Raw genomic sequence first — 21,505 nt, forward strand, 5'->3', positions numbered from 1 at the left:
GTAGAAGCTTTTTAGTTTGATGTAGATTCATTTGTTTATTTTTTCTTTTGTTTCCCTTGCCTGGTCAGACTAGCTATTATTATTTATCCTCATATTTTAGTATTATCTAATGCAAGTCATGATTATTAAAGAATAGTATACTTTCATGTTATTTCCCAAGAATAATACTAATTCAATTCAGGTATATTCTAATAAACTCACATTTGGGCACAAGTGGAAATCTTAAAACATAAAAACAATTTTAATAAGTCATTTGAAAAAGTGTGTATAGCCACTAATACTGATATTTAGATGAGCTGATTTTTAATAGTTCTGTTAAAAAATATCTTAAAAGATTCATGATGTTCATGTGAAAGCAAATTTGTAAAATTTGTAATGTTAATATCATTTTAGTTCAGGCAGCTCTTCTTTGAGAGCTATTTTTACCATCTAAATCATTTTACATGCAGCATTTCATTTAATCCTTTAACAGTCTTGACAGGAGGACATTATTGCTCCCATTTTATCAATGAAGAACCTGAAGCTTATTATTTTTTTTCAATTTAATTATTTTATTGAGGTCATATTGGCTTATAAGATTGTATAAGTTCAAGTGTACATTATTATATATTCGTTTCTGCATAGACTGGATCGTGTTCACCACCAATAGACCAGTTTTTATCCATCACTACACATATGTGCCCCTTTGCCCCTTTCGCCTCCCCCGACCCCCTCCCCTCTGGTAACCCCTAATCTGTTCTCTTTGTCCATGTGTTAGTTTATCTTCCACATGAGTGAAATCACATAGTGTTTGTCTTTGTCTGTCTGGCTTATTTCACTCAGCATAACACCCTCAAGGTCCATCCGTGCTGTCACAAATGGCAAGACTTCAGATTAAGTGACTTAGTTAAGCCAGGACTGATCTCTACGTGTGAGTGTAAAGTTTGGCTCTTAAGCAGTTAGGTTGCTATAACCAGAGGGGTGGCAAGAGTCTTGCCATGCATAAGGCAACTAATAAATGAATGACTTGTAAGCCAAAGTTTTAACTAATCCTTAGGCAGTAACTCAAGCGCAAAAGATCCACTCTCATCTATTAGTAGTTAGAAACTCAGTAATACAGATATCTGTACAGACAGGGAAGGCCATGGATTAGAGAAATTTTACAGTTATGCTTTCTTTCGTGTTTATATTTTCTTATGTTAATATTAGTACTATTGCTAATTAAATTTTACTTTGTGAAATGCATATAAATACACAGATCCCAGGGAACATTACATTGTTTTGCTTTTCGTATGTTTCCTAACCTGTCAGCAGCAGTGGTACAAACCCCTCAGCAGACAATGGTTCTAATTTACATCAGCAAGTTTTTCTCACATGAGAACTATACACTATACTCGATTTTGTAAGAATATCTTATAGTTTTATGAATCAAGTATGTATTTCTGGGCACTGTCAGTAACTTGTTGTTGCTTTGCACCCTTAGAAACAAAATCAGACAACTTGACCCATAAGAGAACTGTTCTTTCACGGATTCCAATGACAGACAATACACGAAATCACCACCCCCAGTCTCTTCCTCATATTAATAACAACATTTATGGCAGAATCCCGAAAAAGCTAAAACAAGACTCAAACAAAGCGGGCTACATTCAATTACTAAATCTATCCAGTGTCCATATCAAATGTTCCAAAAGCAGGATGGGTGACAGGAATGAGGATAAAAAGATTTAAATGGCAATGGCTTAAGTTTACAAGTTCCTTCAGACTTGGAACTATCAGTTGCCGAATATATGCGTTTGATTTTCAGCTTTTAGATACTGAAAATAATATTGAAAAGATCACTCATTGATTCAATGGGTTTATAATGAACACCTACCAGGAAGAACTATAGTAAATATTGAGTGTGTATGTGGGGGTGGGAGAGGGCAGTCACAGACCCTACTTAAGGAAAGGTTAACATATATAAAAATGACTGACATGAGATAAGCTACAATGGGTATGAAAAGTGAAGTTCATAGATAATGATATAGGAGCTCAGAGATAATATTAGCAATCTTGGGATGTGGCATGCAAGGGAGTGGGGTCAATCAAAGGTGACACAGAGGTATTTCAAACCAAGTAATTTAGCAGATAGAGTACCATTAAAAGGATGAGAGAAGAGGTAGTACAAGAAGACACCGCGTTCCGTTTTAGACACATCTGGTTTGATATGTAAGTAGAGATGTCTAACAGGCAAATTAAAACTGGCATTCATTAATGAGGTCAGTCTGGAGGGGTAAGATTTGGGACATAAAGCTATATTCTGAGCACTCTACCAGGTACCCTGAGAGTAGAGAAGTGTTGAATCAGGGCGTCAAGAAAAACTTCTGACAGGAGGTGGCGCTTGAGTTTAATTTTAGAAGACGAAGAGAATTAGTTCTAAAAGGATGGGTAGACACATGGGAGGAATGGTGGTAGAAACAGCATGGGTGATACAGGAAGCAAAAGACATGTGTGGCAAAGGATGTGCGTGTGGGAAGAGTATGGTATGAAGCAAGTAAAAGGATTAGGAACCAGATGATAAGGATTTGATGCCCTCAGCCATGGAGTCTAAACTTCACCCTGAAAGCTATGAGGCGTACGACGAGACTTTCAAACAGGAGCTGTATGGTCTGATTTAATTTTTAGAGCATTTCATCTAATGAGGAAGTGAGACTGGGGAGAAGGGGGCATACAGGACTCAGGGTAACCATATGGAGGCCGCAGCAATGATCTAAGTAAAAGTGATGAAGGTGGAACTAAGGCAGTGGCGAAGAAAAGGAAGAGAAGTCTCCACCACTTACTGAGAAGGCTGAATGTTCCATGGCTTGGTAACTCAGTGGACATGAGGCCAGAGTGAGAAAGAGGAGTGCAGAACAACTTCTAAGTTTCTGGCTGGGTAGACGGTGGTGCCATTCCTATAGATGTGGAATCCAGAGAAGTGAATCTGAGGGGAAAGATGAGGTCTCTGAAAACTTAGATGTCATGTGAGACTTCTAAGTGAATATATTCAGTAGGCAGCTGGACGTATAAGTCCAGCACAGAACAGAGGACTGAGCTAGAAACGTACACCTGAGAGTTACCAGTGGTGAAGACGGACATGGAGTGATGCTGTCAAAGAGGAAGGGACAGAGTGAGAGGGGCAGAGGACAGAGGCTGGAGCCCAAGGAGAACACCTACATTTAAGAGGCAAGGAAAGAAAAGGAACTCACGTAGGAAGCAGAGAGTCAAGATGGATGAAAACCAGGAGAGACTGATGTTACAGAATTGGAGGGAGGAAGTATTTCAAGAAGGAAAGTGTTTCAATAGTCTTAAATGCCAGTATGTTCAAATAAAAGAGGGAAAAGACGAAAGTGGATCTGGCACTCTTCAGGGGAGAGGTGAGAACAGAAATCAGATTACAATGGATTGAAGAGTGAAATAGAAGATAAGGAAGTAGTGAAAGTGATTGTTTTCTCTTTCAAGAGGCTCAACTCTATTAAAAACAAAGGAGAAACAGGAGGACAACAACAGAATCAGTGATCAAGGGAGGTGTTTATTATTATAATGACTCCCAATGGGAGAAACTGGAATAACTTTATACGTTAAGGGATTAGCCACTGAAAAGGGGAAGTTTGAAGACTGAGATGAGAAGGAATGGATCCCAAAAAAGAGAAAGGGGAATTATTGGACCCCTGATATATCTTCTACAGAACTAGAAGGAAACCACAGGTATGCTAATGTTTATAGGTAAAAAGAAAGGAAGTAGAAAAGTTCTTGCTTGATGGCCTTAACGTTCACAGACCGAAGTAGGAAGCAAAGTCATTCATGGAAGTGAAGGTAGCAATGGTAGTTTGAAGTCTGAGGAAAAGAGGTGAAAAACTAGAAAAGCTTTAAGAGAAAGAATAGAAAGCTACTGAGAGACAACTAGATGGGGACCCCGTGGATCACTGGTCTTGATTGGCATGTCTGTGTAATCCTTTTTGGTGGAGCTCAACAAGCCAGGTAAGAAACAGCAATACAGGTTTGCTAGACAGCTATGATGGAAACCAAGGGGTAAGAATGTCTGAATGATACAAGTGATAATTCATGGAGTCTGAGATGGATCGGAAGGGAGTAGAACCATGAAGAACAGGGTAATCTTAGGAAAATGGAGTAGAGATCTTAAGTCTAAAAAGCAGGGGGGAACAAGAGAGTGAGAAAGTATAGGATATTGTAGGCATAGAACAGAATATTGGTTGAAATTTCAGGGGTGGAGTGTAGCCATGGTGTGGGTTTAAAGTGGAGTGGAATGGAAGTTACTAGAGTTGAGAAAGGCTCTGTACTGCTAGATGAATCATCTAAATGGTTAACTAAAATGGTTTAATTTTGGTTAAATTACCAAAAATGATGCCAGGATTCAGTATATTAAGATCCAAGAATATCTTTTCCCAAGCATAATTGTGTAGTAAACGTTTGTCCATGAACTCTTATTAGAGTTCTCACTGAACATGTGAGGAGTGACCAGATCATTATATCAAGGAAGACTAGAAGGTAACACAGCTTGGATGGTGTAACCTCCAAGGAAGTAGTTTTACATGACAGTGGAGGAGCAATGATTGCGACTGGGAATGGAAGCCAGAGCACTGTTTCTCCACTCTAGGTGGCACTCAGTAAATAAGAAACTGAGCTGCTTCTGTAGCAGGGGAGGCAACGTATAGCATGAGAGATTTGGCCTGCTGCCTTTTTTTTGGTAAATAAAACTTTTCTGGAACACGGCCACACTCACCTGTTTATGTACTGTCTATGGCTATTTTGTCTACAACTGCATTGTTAAGGGGTTGCAACAGATCACATTGCTGCAAAACCAAAATATTTACTCTCTGTACCTTTAGAGAAAAAGTTTGCCAACCTCTGCTCTAAAATGGAGGGAGGGGGCAGTTAAGAACTATCTAGGTTATGTCTCCACTTTAGGAGGAAGTGGAGATAGCATTCTTTGAAGATCAAGATGAGGGCAGTCTGTTCCCCTCAAATGGAGATTTCAGAGGACACAGTAGAAAGAACACGCTGGGAAGACAGGAGATTGAGGAGGAGCCTGGGAGAGGTGGGGATGTCAGAGGTAAGGTCATTTACAGAGACTGAGGATGGCAAAGGAGTGGTTGGGGACTTCAGGCTGAAAGCTTGGAATATAAATTCAAGATGGGAAATATATTTAACAATCATTATTAAGAGATGGATAACAAGATTCATCCAGTAGCAAGAATTTGTAGAAAGAATAACTATTAGTAGTTTAGTTTCTGATATTTTCCAGCAATGCTTGAATAGTCCTAGAATAGGAAGGCAGAAAAATATGTGGCAGTTTATAAAAAGGGTTAAGGATTGAGGTGGGGCAGCTAGAAGCACAGGAGGGCTAGGACATGCAAAAGCCTCGTTTAAAAACTAACTTCTCACTGGTACTGAATGATAAATGCCGAGATTTTTAGGATAATTTCAGAGTAGCTGTGCAGCTCATACAAGAGAAATACAATCATGTGAAAAAATTATACAACCATGCTCTCAACTGCTTAGTTTTAAACAGTCTGCTCTCATTATTAAGAAATTATAATCAACTAATATTTTTTTAATCACCAGAAAGACATGTTCTCAATTTATTTGCTAAAAGTTTATTTTAAAAAAAGGTTTTCAAGTGAATGTTTTCAAAACTGTTACTATATACTTACCTGCTTTATTACTAAGCTTGTATAAGAAAGTTTGGCGAGGGTCTGAATGATCTCGACATGTCAATTGCAAAAGAGAACCTGATTTTTTCCATTTCTGCATAAACCATAGACCTAGAGAGTTATAAATGACATATGGGTATAACTGGAAATACATGGCAACATGTGCTAAGATTATTAAATTTAACATATATTTTACTTCAAAAAACGACAATCCCCAAACTAGCATTTTGTTAGCTAATAAAAAAATATATTTGCAAAATATTTCCATTTTCTGATAACAAATATAAAAATACACATGCACACATAGGTTAACCATGGGTTAATGGTTAATTGCTAGAAGGCCTGCTATTTCTACCTCATTCAGTAATGAAATAGATAATGGTCTAAGAAGAACAAATTTGGGAAAATTGTATGTTCAGTTATATTTGTTCAAATGATAAAGAAGCAAAGGGGGAAAATCTTCAAACACAGTTGTGGATCCAAAGGTCTAAGCACCGAGCCTTTAGTCTACAGACAGTTGCAGTTAAGGTTTGGCAGACTGACTGTATAAGGACCAGCCCTTAGAATGAGCAATTGGTTAATGTTTTCTAGTAATAGCTGAATATAATTTAAGTCCCATATTTAATTGTATTTCTTTATATTATCATTTACTTATATTTAAATGCATCTTCCCCTTAATTAAGTGAAACCTCAATCATTCTGGAATGGCTTTTCAAGATTGTGGAATATTTGTTTCCACTTTTGCTGCTTCTAATATTACAGAGGGGAACAGGAGAAGAAAAGAGAAAAAAACCCTTTACTTGATTAAATCTGATAACTGTAAGCCTATCTGGGGAGAAGTTCAATGAAGAAAAAAAATTCACAGTACTGCATCCTATTCAGATTGGGTTCTATTTTGTATTACTTAGGGATTTCATTTTTCTCATGCTCCCTTTTTGAAACAGTAAAAAATTAAAACTAGCTGTATTTTGAGTACCACCATTTGAAATGGGGCCAAAGGAAAATGGTACAGTTTCCTTGTCAATGAAAGTGGAAGAGAAAGTGGAAATAAGAGATTCAAGGCTCAGGGAAAAGAGAAAGAATAAAATCTCATTTATTCTCACAATGGAAATAATTGACTAAACTATGAAAACCATTTAAAAAATCTAAGGGAAAAACTGAGCCAAACAAAAAGCAAATCAAGTACCAGATCTTTCTTAATGAAAATATTTATTTATTCTAATAAAAATTGGGGCCTCAACATTCATTTTAATTTCTTTAAAAATTTTAGAATGTATTTTCTCAAAATATCCCTCTATTGTTACGAAACCAAAATCAGAGTTAATATTCTGCATAAAATACTTTATAACTTTATAATATATTAAATATAGATATCTGTAATCTGCTCAACTAATGGAACAACAGAATAGCATGTTTATAAGATAAACATTTGCTGAAAATATTTAGACAGTTTAATACAAAAAAGAAAAAATGCTCTTCTGACTTTTGACAATTATCATCTCAATATGATAATATCCATTTTCTGAGATGACTTTTATCAGCTTATTTCATATGCATGACAAAACAGAAAAATCGTTACATCTTCTGTTTCATGAAATTCCAAGTATGTTACAAGTCAGTTCTAAAGTAAACACTAGAAAAGGTTAAATTTGTACTTAGATTTTCTCCCCATGCCTATTTTTTATACCACACAATAAACGTTTTACCTGTATTCACAAGGGCGCTGCTGTTGTAGAGCGTCCCAAGGTGAGGCCCAGAGAGGGAGAGGAAGGTGTGGAGCCTGTCAAGGTAATACTGAAACCTCGGCCTCGTGAGCACAGAACGGATTATTAAATTGCCCAGAGAATGTCCAATAAAGCTTCAAGAGGAAAAAAATGACATTTCTCCCGTAGTGTTAGTTTTAAAAACAAAAATCAAAGCTGAAACCACTATACACAGACATGAAATACTAAGAATTTGAAAATTTCTAATATGTTTAAAATTACGGTTTGATACTTTGAAAGATGTAACACATTTTGAAGGAAAAAATTGAGAATGTAGTAGAAAATTCCCATTATTATATAATTTAAATGCTTACTCCATAGAAACAAGCTACTATCAGAAAATTTTTACTCATAGATTATAATTGCTTAGCAATAAAAACATTTTAAAAGTAACAATACATTGACTAGATGATAAATTTGCCTCCTTAGGCACACACACCAATTATTTACTTGTTAAGTAATGCTTTAAAACAAAATAATGAAACTGTACCTATAAAGGATGACTTGGGAGAAATTACATACCTGTTACTCTTATTCTCTGGTCTACACTCCAAAGTGGGAGAGTTCTTTGACTAAGTACTTTCAAGTTAAATATGTGCATTTTCCTACCGTAAGTCTAAGATTATACCAAGAGAATAACTAATATTTATAAAGCACCTGACCTTTATTAAGGAATAGTTTAAATCAGAAGAGCCTTCTGCTTAGCATTATTCACAACAGATGGTACATGAACCGCTGGGGACAATCAACAGTGAGATAGCCCGATAGCTGCTCAACTCTGGCTCACAGACGGACCCGTGAGCAGCTCAGGATAGACTTCCCGCCCAAGCTGAAGTTCCTAAAGCTGTGGGGTGAGAGTTATGATGCTAACTAACAGTCCTCAATCAATCTGATCGAGCTTTTGGATAATGATTGATTATAACTGACAATCTAACCCAAAAGAGGGAAGACTTTTGTGGATGAATGAAAAAATTGAAATAATATACTATTTTCTCATCATAATAAATGAATAAAAGGATTATAAGATCACTGCAGGAAATTTAGTAAACAAACAGTATTTTAAAATCCATCAATGCAGAGAATAATTAGAACAAGAAAACAATCTCTCCTCCCCCCAACATACTTGCACTTTCCCCCATTTTTAACAGAATTCTGTTTTTAAAAAATGACTTCAAATGAAACCTGCTTCTCTCTCTCAGTTCCTATTCCACCTTCAAACCTGAACCAAAGTCTACAAAAGCCGACAGCACACAGCCAGCTTCCTCCTCCCACCCAGTGGGTACGAAAGTAAACAGCTTATTTCACTCTTTCTGACGCAGGAAGGTTAGTTTAGACTTTTTCTTTAATTCCTACTGGACTAGAAGAAACAAACACTTTTCTCTCTCCCATGTCTACACATGACACTGCTTTAATCATGAGACATACTGGTTTGACCATCATCTCTTGCTTGTGGAAAACTGACTGATAAAGTGCAGTCACGAAACCTGGAACGGGTTTTTGTCGTTTCCTTTGTTTCCATACATCCATTGCCCTATAACCGTTCCTTGTGATAACAGCTTCACTGAGATATGATTCAGACCATTACAATTCACCCATTTAAAGTGTACAATTCCATGATTTTCAGTGTAGTCACAGAGTTGTGCTACCGTCACCACAAGAAATTGTAGAACATTTTCGCCACCTCAAAAAATACCCCGTAACTTATCTCCCCTTCCCTGGTAATCACGAACCTACTTCTGTCTCTACAGATTTCCCAGTTCTGCACAATTTATATAAACAGAATAGTACAACATGTGGTCTTTCCCTAAAATCTTTTAATTTTTTCTTTTCTCTTTGAATTAGTTAATTTGAGTTGTGGTCTCCTACAGGTCATAACAGGACAACAAAAGTACCACAAATTCTGTTTAGTTTTTCCATAATTCATAGAGATATAAAATAAATATATAATATTATGTTACCTTATTTTTGAGATTGTTAGACTATATATCTGAATATATTGTATTATCTCATCCAGAAGGCGATCAGTCATGCTATCAAAATCAGCAAAAGTATCATTCTAAACAAAAGCAAGACAGACACATTACATACTGAATATATAAAATCACATGAAAAACTGAGTATAAACATTATTTTTAATTTAGGTATTAAAAATATGGTTAAGACCAGTGTTTAGAGAAGTTAGTGAATGTAATATTCATTATATTAAAATGAGCAAAAAGAGTGAATATCTAGGGGAAAAAATGTTCAGTGCTCTTACTAACACTTGCCTCATTTTGTTATTTAATTGTTTAGCTCACCACCAGCATTTAATGTAAGATTATTTATAATGATTTAATTAATGAACTCTCTGCATAGAAATGTGAAATTCTAGAAATTTCTGCACTTGTGAATAGTTCATAAGCTGAACTGTAAAATCATTTTTACTTCTTTGGAATATGCATTAATGTTAAATTTCATAGAAATCAGAAAAATTATTTCTACTACTACACTTTGTACGAAGCAAATATTTACGCAGAAACTAGTACAAAAGTGTTTGCTCCCACTGAAAACACCACCATATTGTACCTGATTTCTCTCAGACATAAGAAAATCAATTCTTCCCCCAGGTAGTCCAAGTTCAATGTAAGTTTTTACTAATCGGAGATCTGCACTGTTTCCTAGAAATTGAAGAAAATGAATAATTATGTCTAAAGGATGAGAGAGTTAAAGGTACAAAGCGCGTGCTCATGTATTTTACAGATCCTGAAGACAAGCATGTGGCCTACGCCGGTCATGAACAGACAAGGCACTCTGAAACAGTCCTCGACTTGTGTGTCAAAGCTGATCTCCATCAGCCAGACAATGTCTTTCGACAGTCTGTTTCTGAGGGAGCTTAGTCACACCGACGCTTTCCCCTCCTGGCTATCGGTGTGTTCAGCTGCTAGGGCTCACTCCGGGACGCTGGCTGGAGCAGGGGGTGAGTGACTGAGGGCTCCCCACAGCACCACTCCAGGCCATGGTTTCACAAACCCTGGATGCATTCTGATAGAGATTTAATCTGCGGCTTTTCCTTTGATGGTACTGGGACAGACGGACAGAAATAAAAATCCAGTTAAATAATCTAAGATAGTATCTTTTAATTACTAACTTAAAAGATATCTATAAATATAAAATATTTAAAATCTAGATATAATACATAAATGTATTTATTACCTCCAAAAATTAGTTTAGTGTCTTTTTTAGTTAATTCCTTTGTTTTACTTAGGACTATAAATATATCATTATCAATTGTTGAATTTTTACTTTACTCTTCTAATATTTACATGTTTTAAATATTTCACACACTGAGATAACTTTTATTCCTTTTTTTTTTCCCTGCTTTATTTCCCAACCCCCCCCGCCCCCCCCAGTACATAGCTGTATATCTTAGTTGCAGGTCCTTCTAGTTGTAGGATGCAGGACGCCGCCTCAACGTGGCCTGACGACCGGTGCCATGTCCGCGCCCAGGATCCGAACCCTGGGCCGCGGCAGCGGAACGCGCGAACTTAATTAACCACTCGGCCACGGAGCTGGCTCCCATTCCTTTTTTTTAAAAGAGATTTTAATTTTTCCTTTTTCTCCCCAAAGCCCCCCAGTACATAGTTGTGCATTTTTAGTTGTGGGTCCTTCTAGTTGTGCCATGTGGGATGCCGCCTCAGCATGGCCTGACGAGCGGTGCCATGTCTGTGCTCAGGATTCGAACTGGTGAAACCCTGGGCCATGGAAGCGGAGCGCGAAAACTTAACCACTGGCCACCGGGCCGGCCCCGATAACTTTTATCCTTGATTTCAAAAGGAACACCTCTGTGTTTCACTACTAAGTGTGTTTTCTCCACCGGCTGGAAATATATCTGCTTAATCACATTAAAGAACTAGACTAGCGCTATTTTAGGGTTAAAGTCTGGCACTTAGTTATCATAACTGGGAATGGATATTGAATTTTATCAACAGTTTCTTACTTGATTCGCTGATGTAGTGTATTTTATTAATCAATTTCTTTATAATTACTTATCTTTGCATCCTGGGAATTAAATCCTATTTGTTTTAGTGACTTTAATATATCGATTCTACTTCCAATAGGTCTTTCTTAAAGTTTTATTTATATATTTTCTACAATATTGCTAGAGTTTTATTAAGTGTATTCATGTCAGATTGATCTACTATTTTTTGGGGTGTGGGTTTGATACCTTTTTCAGATTTGGTAACAAAGTTAGGCTAACTTTAAGGAATAAAATGAGCTGCATTCCATCTTTTTTTCTATTATTCTGGAATAATTTATATAACATGGAGATAATGTATTTCTTGAAAATTTCTAAGAATAATTTGCCAGAGATTCTACTGGGCCAAGACGTCTTTCTTGGGGGATAATTCTTTGAAATTTTATTATTGGGGAGGAAGAGTTTAGCATGGGAGGTAGTTTATTTCTTGAGAGTCAGTTTTTTTTTTTAAAGAAAAATCTCCAATTTCATGAGAAGTTATCAGCTCAGACCCATGTTTATACTCTTATAATCCATAAACTCTTTTGTCAATTTCTTCTTATGGAATCACATTCTAATACAGTAATCCTTTGCAGTCTAGAGATATTTGGCATCTTCTAACATAGTTCCTAATCTAGAAAAAAAGTCTGATGAGTAGCCAAAAATAATTATCATAAAACCATAGCACTAAAGCCAGGTATTTAGAATTTAAATTATACCCTAATTAATTAGTGAATCTTTAATTCTGAGGTATTGATTTTTCTAGCTCATAAGGGTTTTAGAGCATCAAGCTAAAAGGGAACTAGGAAGACTATCAAAGGGAGACACAATGATTGCCATGAGGTGACAGCTGACAACAGCAACGAGAAGAGAGAAAAGAGAAAAATGCAGAGTCAAAATAAATAAAATGCTGGCACATGGATATCAGTCCCATGGAAAATTTACTTAAAAGGAAATCTAATATTACACTTAGCAATGTTAAGCATATTTCTGTTTTAGAATGTATTTAAGATTCAATTAATTTAACAATTTAAAAATCTTTTTTTCAGTTCCAAGATTTAATAGAACTAAATGAGCTCTATTAGGAAAAGAACGCATACTGAATTGCCATGGGTTACATCAACAGGCGTTACCTACCATCTAGACCATGCACACAGACAATGAGATGCACTCCCTCTTCAGAGCCGTCCTCTTCGTCCATGCTGAAGTAAGGGACCGAGGATGCCAGCAGGGGAACGTCACTGTACATGAATCCAGGCAGCTTAAGTTGTTTCAGTTCTTCCTTTGCCTGGAGAAAGCTGAAGCAAAATATTACAAAAGATACTCTTTAGTAAGTATTATATTCCATTTTTAGAGCCAAAAAGACAATCTGCTGAATTTAGAGAACTGCAGAAGAGGAAATCTAACAATATTCGGTTTTAAAATAATGAAAATGCGTGGGATCACCTGAATGATTGAGAAATCAGAGAGTAATTTTCTTTACTATTTTTAGTACCTATTCTGATCAAATACAAGGAATACTTTAAACCTGAAATCACCTAAAAATATTCTTTTAAACTTGAAATCAACTAAGAAAATATTAGGAGTGGAGTTATGTTTTCTACAAAATTTTACATTGTATGCATAGAAAAGCTGGGAGAAGTTCTGGAAAGATGACTATCTGATGCTTATCCTGTAATCAAATCTTATCCTGTCTGCTCCTTTTTAACCCTACATAAGCGGAAGGGAAGGAGCTGTTCTACAAAGCCTAACAGCAAGAGTGGTGGTTACAGTGTGCAGTAGATTAGGTTATTTGTATTTTTCTCTCAAAATACCAACAAGAAGCAGAATCAAGAGGGAGACGTGACTAAACATAATTGGTGGCACACACTCACTTGGAATGACTGACAGATCTAATCAACTTGGGGACTGTAAACACAAACAATTATTAACTATTTAAGATTGTACCATTTGGACTCAAGAAAGCTGATGAACACTCACTGGAGTAGGGTGCACCGAGTGAAGCCACTCGTCAGCACTCGTCACACCACTGTTTTCCTCAGAGTTCCACAAACAGTGTGAGGTGCCCAGAGGTGGTCTGCCCTCAGCTTCCCAGCACGTCACAATTCTCCTCTCTGGTTTCACGAGCTTTGGGCACTGTGGATCTTAATTACATAACTCAGAATAATCTGGGAACTTTAAAGACCTGTTGTAGGCACGCCCAGAGCTTTCACTCCAGTGATTATGACTCTGTCTGGAGTGAGGCAGAATATTTTGAGAAGAGTGCCATGCTAGTAAATTTATGTCATCCTCACATTTTTCTGGATATTCTACTGGTCCATGAAATCTCAATTCTGGGAACCACTGACTTAGCCAACGCAAGCTGGTGTGGAAGGTTCAGCAAGTCTTTACTAACCTATTATTCATCACCTAATATTGTCCTTATTTGCTAGGTGCACTTACAAAACCTTACTTGTTTCTGGGAGTTAATCAGGGAGAAATAAGGTACTGATGAAATAAATGGTTTTAACCTCAATTATTCCATACTTTTAACATAAAACTATCAATGTAAAATTTGTATCAGAAATGTCTAGCCTATAGAACAGGACTATCATATGGGGAAATATAGGCCTGTCAAAGAGTGTACTGAAGTCACTTCCCCATTTTAGACAGCTAATCACAGAAGCGCTTTTTGTATTACAGAAAGTAGAGAACACGAAACGTACATGTTACCAGAGAAATATACACACGTTCTCTCTACATACTTAGTAGCGCATGCTGCTGTGCTCCATTACTTACGCTTGTATTTGAGGTTTTGGTGAATTTTCATACCAGGACACCGATGACGTGAGGCTGTAACCAGTGCTGCTAGGCTGCTTTGTAATGGCATCACACTTACTTTTAGATGAATGCTTAACACTACAAGGAGACTCTCGTGGTGCGGACGGGAAAGACAAACAACCAGAAGTACAGACAGTAGGCACATTTATAGCATCCCTCAGATAGCCACTGTTTATTTTTTCAGAGGTGACAAGTCTGTCTTCTTCTGGTGCACCTCTGTTTGTATAGCGAGCACTTACTGTCCCCCCCAAAGCTGAGGCTTCGGTTTCCTCATAATACCCGTTCTGGACCATTTGTTGATCCTGCTCTTCCTCCTCATCCTCTTTACCCTGTTCCTGCTGAAGCGTACTCATTTCTCTCTTAGAAGTTTCCTTCTGAGGGCTAACTGAATGGCTGTAGCTAACAGCACATGTGTCAGAAATTTCCGTACTGCTTTGAGAGCCAAAATAATTTTCTACAAGCCCTTCTTTTACCATATCAGGACTGGCTGAAAAAGGGTCACTTGTACCCAGAGGAGCTTCATTTTTAACTGTAGGGACTTCCGAGTTTATTTGTTTGAGATTTAATGCATCACTATTTTTCCTTTTCACAGTTCTATCTTCACCAACTTCTGTATTAGTAGAAATGGAGCCTGAAACGACACAAGGGGTGCCTAAGCAGACCAGATTTGAAGCCAATGCACTTGCTGCCCCTGCAGGGTTGCCAGGTCTATCAGGACTCCGAGAGTCTTTGCACACAGTGTCCAAGATAGGTTTGGAGCTGCACCTACTTTTCACATCACTGGAAGTATCTTCATCTGAAAAAATAAATTGTAAAGGGTCTTTAGTGCTTGAATTTAAGGGATGTATTGCTACAGCTTCATTGTCCAAATGCCCTGAAAATACGACACTCTGCTGTTGCAAAATAATGCTTGACTTTTTACTATTGTCACATTTTGGCAAATCAACTGTCCCTAGATTTAACACAGTTTTGCTATCACTTAGGTGGCATTCAGGTGCAACAGGTTTCCTAGAGCTTTCCTCAGGCGACAGCTCATCGTCAGACGGCAGTGAGTTGATGGACGTCAGAGACGACTGCACCCCACTTAGAGCGCTGGTGCTCTCAGTGCAGTGACTGCCTAGTGAAAGCTTCACGCTGGCGTCAGCCCTCATCAAAAGCGGAGGAAACACCCTCTCAGTGGGGGAAGGGCCTTGCCCCTGCACAACTTCAAATACTACGTCAGGGTTTGGATGTGCTGCAAAAGAACTTGGTTCACTCTCAACCCCTGAATCTGAAAATCTAGATGAGGCGTATGTGGCATTACCATCTGGTAACTTAATTGCATCTGCACTCACTACCACATGACATTCTTTCGCAGAGGCAGCAGGTTGATTACTTCTTAACTTAGCTAACGGCTCTCCGACAGAACGACACTTTGCTTCCTGCAAAGCTTCCTTCTCAAGTGTTATGTCTATAGATTTAGATTTACCATTAGATTCTAAGGACTCAAAGTTGGGTAGCTGTAAATTGTCCACCAGCATTTCATCTAGTCGAGGCTCTGTCCAAGGTCCTATTTTAACAGTTACTTTCTCGCCACTGAAAGGGTCTTTGTCACAGGGCTTTACTTCAATGGTTCTAACTCCTGCCGATGGCGTTTGCTGATCATGGAAATCCTCTGAGGAACTTCTAGCTGCCACATTGTGCTCCACTTGTGTAATTTCATTATCGTCCTGGGAGGTATCAAGTTTACCTGAAATGGACAAATTTGCACAAAGATTTAGGCTGCCAGAGTTCAAAGGATCAAACAGGTCTGGCTGCATATTTTCAATATCTGGAGACTTTTGTTCAGTTCTCTCTGTATTAGTTGGCAAAAAGCTAGCTTCCTTTTGACTTGTCTGTCTGTTGTAGGTCTTTAGGTCAAAATTATATCCACATATCGTGGGATCCAGACCTTCCTTCTGACTATGTGAAGGATTGCCTTCTGAGCATTTAAAGAGATCATTTGATGCTGTACTTTTCAAGCATTTGTAGCCTACCAAAACCACAGAATCCTTAGAGTTCTGTTTTATTAATTTTTTTGTGTTTTCAGGTTTCATTGTTTTCATGAGCTTAGTAACCTTAACCTTGGATTTATTTGATTCTTCATTCTTTCCTTTCAGACATTTTGTTAGCTGTTCTTCACCTTCTGTATACCAAAAACTGGAGGCACCAGCAGGTCTGACTGTGAACTCTGGGCTAGCAAGTCCAGCTAGAGAGCTTTCTTCAGTCTCACATTTATCCATTCTACTGGACTCTGATCTCTGAAGATTCTGAACTCCCATCCAGGGTGCATCTAAGTCTTTTATCCAAAGAAAAAAAGATTCAGGTTTAAACAAGGTGTGAGAACTCATATGATTAAGACTACTTTTTCTGACTATAACTTTCTAATATCCTCAAAAATAAATGAAACTGGAGGGGGGACAAAACAGCCCCACGTTAGGGAATGGTTTTACATATAAAAGGAAGAATATACTGAAAGTGACACACAACTTACATATTTTAGTTAAATTATACTTACCTTCAATAACTGAATCTAAATACCTATCTTCAAAGATTATAGGTAATGAATTGAGATCTCCATCTAATTCACTACATTCAATGGGTAGGGGTGGAAGAGAACTGCAGAAGGAAGTATTTTTGATAGCGGTGCACATCTGTAGATGACTCTGAGCACTGAAAAATATTGCTGACGTCAGACTGTAATTCAAAAAAATTACATCCACTGCCACCTTCCAGACTCCACCTTCCCCCTCCCCTCACCATTCTTACCCCTTCCTCAAGATACAACCTCCTTGTGGAAGAGATCCTTGATCAGAGATCAAAACTGGTAAAATGGAAATTATGGTTTCTTGACAAATTACTGACATAAAATTATGGTCTGATGATAAACTATTCAATTAATTCCTATTACATTCTTCTATACTTTTTTTTTTTTAAAGATTTTATTTTTTCCTTTTTTCTCCCCAAAGCCCCCCGGTACATAGTTGTATATTCTTAGTTGTGGGTCCTTCTAGTTGTGGCATGTGGGACGCTGCCTCAGCGTGGTTTGATGAGCAGTGCCATGTCCACGCCCAGGATTCGAACCAACGAAACACTGGGCCGCCTGCAGCAGAGCGCGCGAACTTAACCACTCGGCCACGGGGCCAGCCCCTCTTCCATACTTTTTAATGTCACTTCAAAGTGAGTTATCTATGCTTAATGTCTGAACTTCCTCATTTGCTGAGAACAGCATGTAGGAGAAATACCAAAAGCTCAAATGCCTACTAATGATTTGATGATGGTGTCGAAAAAAATGTGTTTTATTGCTCCTGCTGTAGTTAACATGTATTGATGAACACAATTAACAGCTATTTAAAACAAGGTGTATAACTTTCTAATACAGTTCTTTTTTTTTTTTAGGAAGATTAGCCCTGAGCTAACATCCACTGCCAAACCTCCTCTTTTTTGCTGAGGAAGACTGGCCCTGAGCTAACATCATGCCCATCTTCCTCTACTTCATATGTGGGACGCCTACCACAGCATGGCTTGCCAGGTGGTGCCATGTCCGCACGTGGATCTGAATCAGTGAACCCCGGGCCCCTGAAGTGGCACATGCGAACTTAACCGCTATGCCACCGGGTGGGCCCCACAAATAGTTTTTCAAAAAACCTTTCCTTACAGAAAATTTCAAACAAATCAAAGAGAATAGTATTTATTAATAAACCCCCTCACTCAGCTCCAACAATCTCATTTTGCCTTCTTATCTACACCTCCACTCACTACTTACCCCATACTCTGTTATTATTTACAGCTTTTTTTGACATATAATTCACATATCTTAGCTGTAAGAGTCTGACGAATGGACACCTGATACAGAACAGTTCCATCTCTTCAGAGGGTGCTCTCATGTCTTTCTGGTCAAACTCCCAGCCCAACCAACCCCAAGACAACCACTGTTCTGACTTTCTTCACCTTAGTTTGCCTCTTCCAGAACTTCATATAAATAGAATCATAGTATTTACTCTTTTATGCTTTTTTCACTCAGCATAATTTTCTCAAAATAGCCTTTAAAGACAAAGAAAACCAGATCTAAATATAATCATTAGGAAAAATGGATGATATCTATTCTGGATATTTTAACTGTAAACCACTGACCTAACAGAAGGCAGTGCCAGTCAGACTGCTTGTGAAATTCTGTAGTAAATAATGATGAATACGAGAGATTCTGATCTGCAAAAATAAGCTACAAGTTGGCCCAATGGAAGGCTGGAGCCAATGCTGCACGGGACTGACAAGGTTACAGCAGATCTGATCTGGAGGGAGGTGGCAACTGGGCAACATGCTTCTTGATGTAGGGAATGGATCTTTCATGAAGTAATTCAGAAGACTAGACCCAATTTGATTAAATGGGATTTCTAAACTTCAAATTCTCCTAATTTCTTCTACTGTAAATATTGTACATCACTGATAAATTCTGAGATAGCTATCTTATGTAAAAGGAAACAAAATCATTTTAATTTTGGATTTATGCTACTCACTGAAGTTCCTGGTATGCAATGGCAGCTTCCCTGGGATGTTCAAAACAAAAGAAGGCCTCAGAGAATCTGCGTACCTGAAATTACAAACAGGAGTATGAATAACACGGCACGTTTAAAGTCACTCAGGCACAGGATGCAGGGAGAGAACCCTTCCATCAGGACAGCCATAACCACCCTGTGAGAATTATCTCCCTCCTCAGTGTGGCCAAAGCACTGCATTTTGGTGCAGCAGGAAACAAAAAAAACAACAGGATGCACAATGAGAAATCTAGGTTTACATTATGGATCCACCATTTGTCTTCCTTGAAGACAGACATTTTGTATGTCACATTCACCACTACATTCCCGGTACCCAGAATAGTGTCCAGCATATGGGAAAAATGATAGAAGCCGCTTGCACTTCCACCATGCTATGTGTCAGGCCTCCAAGTATATGCAGCTGAGTCAAGTGAATGACTGAGTAGCATTGTGACTTCGGGCATTTCACCTTTGAGCCTCAGATGACTCTTTCACATTACTCTTAATACTTGTTCTATATATGGGGTTATTGTGAAGAACAAACAAGACACCATATGCATGTCATACGAACATATATAGTTTGTAATGCGGAAAGTGTATATAAATATAAGCTATCATAATAGTCATGATAGCACTGACCACATCTTTTTCCTCAAAATAACTGCATAAGCAAATTGTCTCTCCTCTTAACGTGTAATATTTTTTAGAGTAGGAACTACGTTTTGATCATCTGTTATCCCCCAAAGCCTATATCTCAGCATGTTACATGTTACTTGGTAAATACTGGTCCAATCTAGCTGAATTTTCTTCTGTCATATTTGCATTTTGACCCTTTCATTTCCAATTATACAAGGGAAGGCTTTGTCAGCTACTGGAGCAACATGAAGCAACAGTAAGGAGATGGAAAAGATGTTTTGTTTTGAGGTACATGGAGGAGAAAGAAATTATATTACATTCAAGATTCCTTCCTAAAAGGAAACCTGACTTAAGGTTCTTTGGTTTTAAAGGTACAACAGATTGGAGACATTACACTCGTCATCAAGATGTGGCCAGCTGAATTTCTGAGTTGCTAAATTGTTTCCCTGAGCAGATGAGACTGGGTCTTCAGAGGAACAAGTCTCCTCTCTGGGGAGAGGAAGGTGTGAGGCATCTTTGAGAAGGATGCCATTCGAGTCTTTACTTTCAAATGCTGTCCAACTGCCTCTCCTTCCTCTCCAAAACTAAGGGAAAGATGAAGAAAAGTATCTGCCTATCTGTCCATTAGGGATATTTTCCTTGAGGGCTATAAGGTGTGAAGACATGCAGCCTGAAGTCACCTGGATTCCTGGCGTTGCAGCTGGGTCTGCAAAACCAGCTCATTTCCTTCTCTCCCTACCTTCCCTGATTCCTGCAATAATAACCATCATTTCTTGACAACATCGTACCTGCCAGGCTCTATGCTAAGCATTTTATTTTCATTCTTTAATTTAAACCATATAAAAACCCTATGAAGTGGCTATATCTTCATTTAATAAGTGAGAAAACAGGCACAAAGAGGTTAATTACTTGGCCAAGATAACATAGCTAGCAAGTGATAAACATGGGATTCAAATTAAGACTTGAGAAACTCCAAATTTTGTGCTCCAAACCACTTCTCTCTTCCCTTCTGCTATGAGACTCCCCGTAACCAGAAAGTCTTTCCTTTCTTCTACACATTCATACGAAGTTCTCTGTCTAAATTTTCTCCTGCTGTGACTTCCATGCTGTGGCAAGGTGTAACAAATAAGCCCATGAACTGTATTGTGTGGCCGTATCTAAGGTATGACTGCCACCTGATGGCAGTACAGCTTAATTCTGGGCAAAAGACTCACACAGAAAAAATGTTACATTTACAAATTCAAATGATGGACAAGAGTATATATTACTACTTTGGTATATATGTTTGTAAAATAAGTTTTGTGTACACACCCTAATTTTTAAAAATTCACTCATTTGGCAATGTCAACTATTCAAAATTTGGCAAAATGCCAGGAGGTTAAAGAAAAGCCTCTGAGCAATCAAAATGGGTATTTATTAACGCTTTACAGAGTTAGATGTTCATCTGTATTCTCTAACATGTTGTTGAAATTGCTAAACAGTATTATAATAATTTTAATAGTACTTATTATAATTATAATAAATAGCATTTATGATTCATTATTAAGATAATGCAATTACTGTAATTTATTAATAACATAATAATTATTATAATAATTTTATACATGCCTGTCCAGGTAGATTCTAATCTTGAGTGCAGGGTCTAATATCTCCTTTATTAACTATGTTGCCTGGAAGAAGGCAGGAGCCTCACAAACGTTTACTGAACCACGCCTTGCATTAGACTTTAAAGCCTCCTTTTACACAAGCTGATTTATACTCACTACTAGATACAATTCTAACTGGTTTAAGTTCTTTAGTTTTGCAACTCACTGCACTTCAAAGAGCAAATGAGACAAAGGAAAAAGGAGAACTACAGAGTATACACAGTACACACACAGGCATAAGTTACATGCGTGGTGTGCACACACAGGCACAGGTGTACACAGAATGTAGACACACACAGGAATAAGTCTACACGCATGGTGCGCACACAGGCACAGGTATACACAGTACACACACAGGCATAAGTCTACACGCATGGTGTGCACACACGGGCACAGGTATACACAGAATACAGACACA

General features: G+C 37.9%; 1 protein-coding gene across 9 annotated transcripts in view; it reads right to left on the reverse strand.

The window, feature by feature from the left end:
- FAM135A (family with sequence similarity 135 member A) overlaps positions 1-21,505 on the reverse strand; it is a 111,343-nt gene that overhangs the window by 9,966 nt on the left and 79,872 nt on the right. For 5 of the 9 annotated variants that reach the window (XM_046639326.1, XM_046639328.1, XM_046639327.1 and 2 more), the window contains 8 exons: positions 18,788-18,861; positions 16,789-16,943; positions 14,211-16,569; positions 12,570-12,730; positions 10,004-10,095; positions 9,397-9,494; positions 7,382-7,533; positions 5,676-5,786 (listed from right to left, as the gene is read on the reverse strand). In XM_046639326.1, the coding sequence (XP_046495282.1) occupies positions 5,676-5,786; positions 7,382-7,533; positions 9,397-9,494; positions 10,004-10,095; positions 12,570-12,730; positions 14,211-16,569; positions 16,789-16,943; positions 18,788-18,861 (3,202 nt within the window). Of the gene's footprint in view, positions 1-2,801; positions 2,945-5,675; positions 5,787-7,381; positions 7,534-9,396; positions 9,495-10,003; positions 10,096-12,569; positions 12,731-14,210; positions 16,570-16,788; positions 16,944-18,787; positions 18,862-21,505 lie in introns of all 9 variants that reach the window. The other 4 variants (XR_006885254.1, XM_046639333.1, XM_046639331.1 and 1 more) reach the window with 4 other exon arrangements.

This window comes from Equus quagga, chromosome 15 (genome assembly GCF_021613505.1).
Source record: "Equus quagga isolate Etosha38 chromosome 15, UCLA_HA_Equagga_1.0, whole genome shotgun sequence".
NCBI lineage: Eukaryota > Metazoa > Chordata > Mammalia > Perissodactyla > Equidae > Equus > Equus quagga.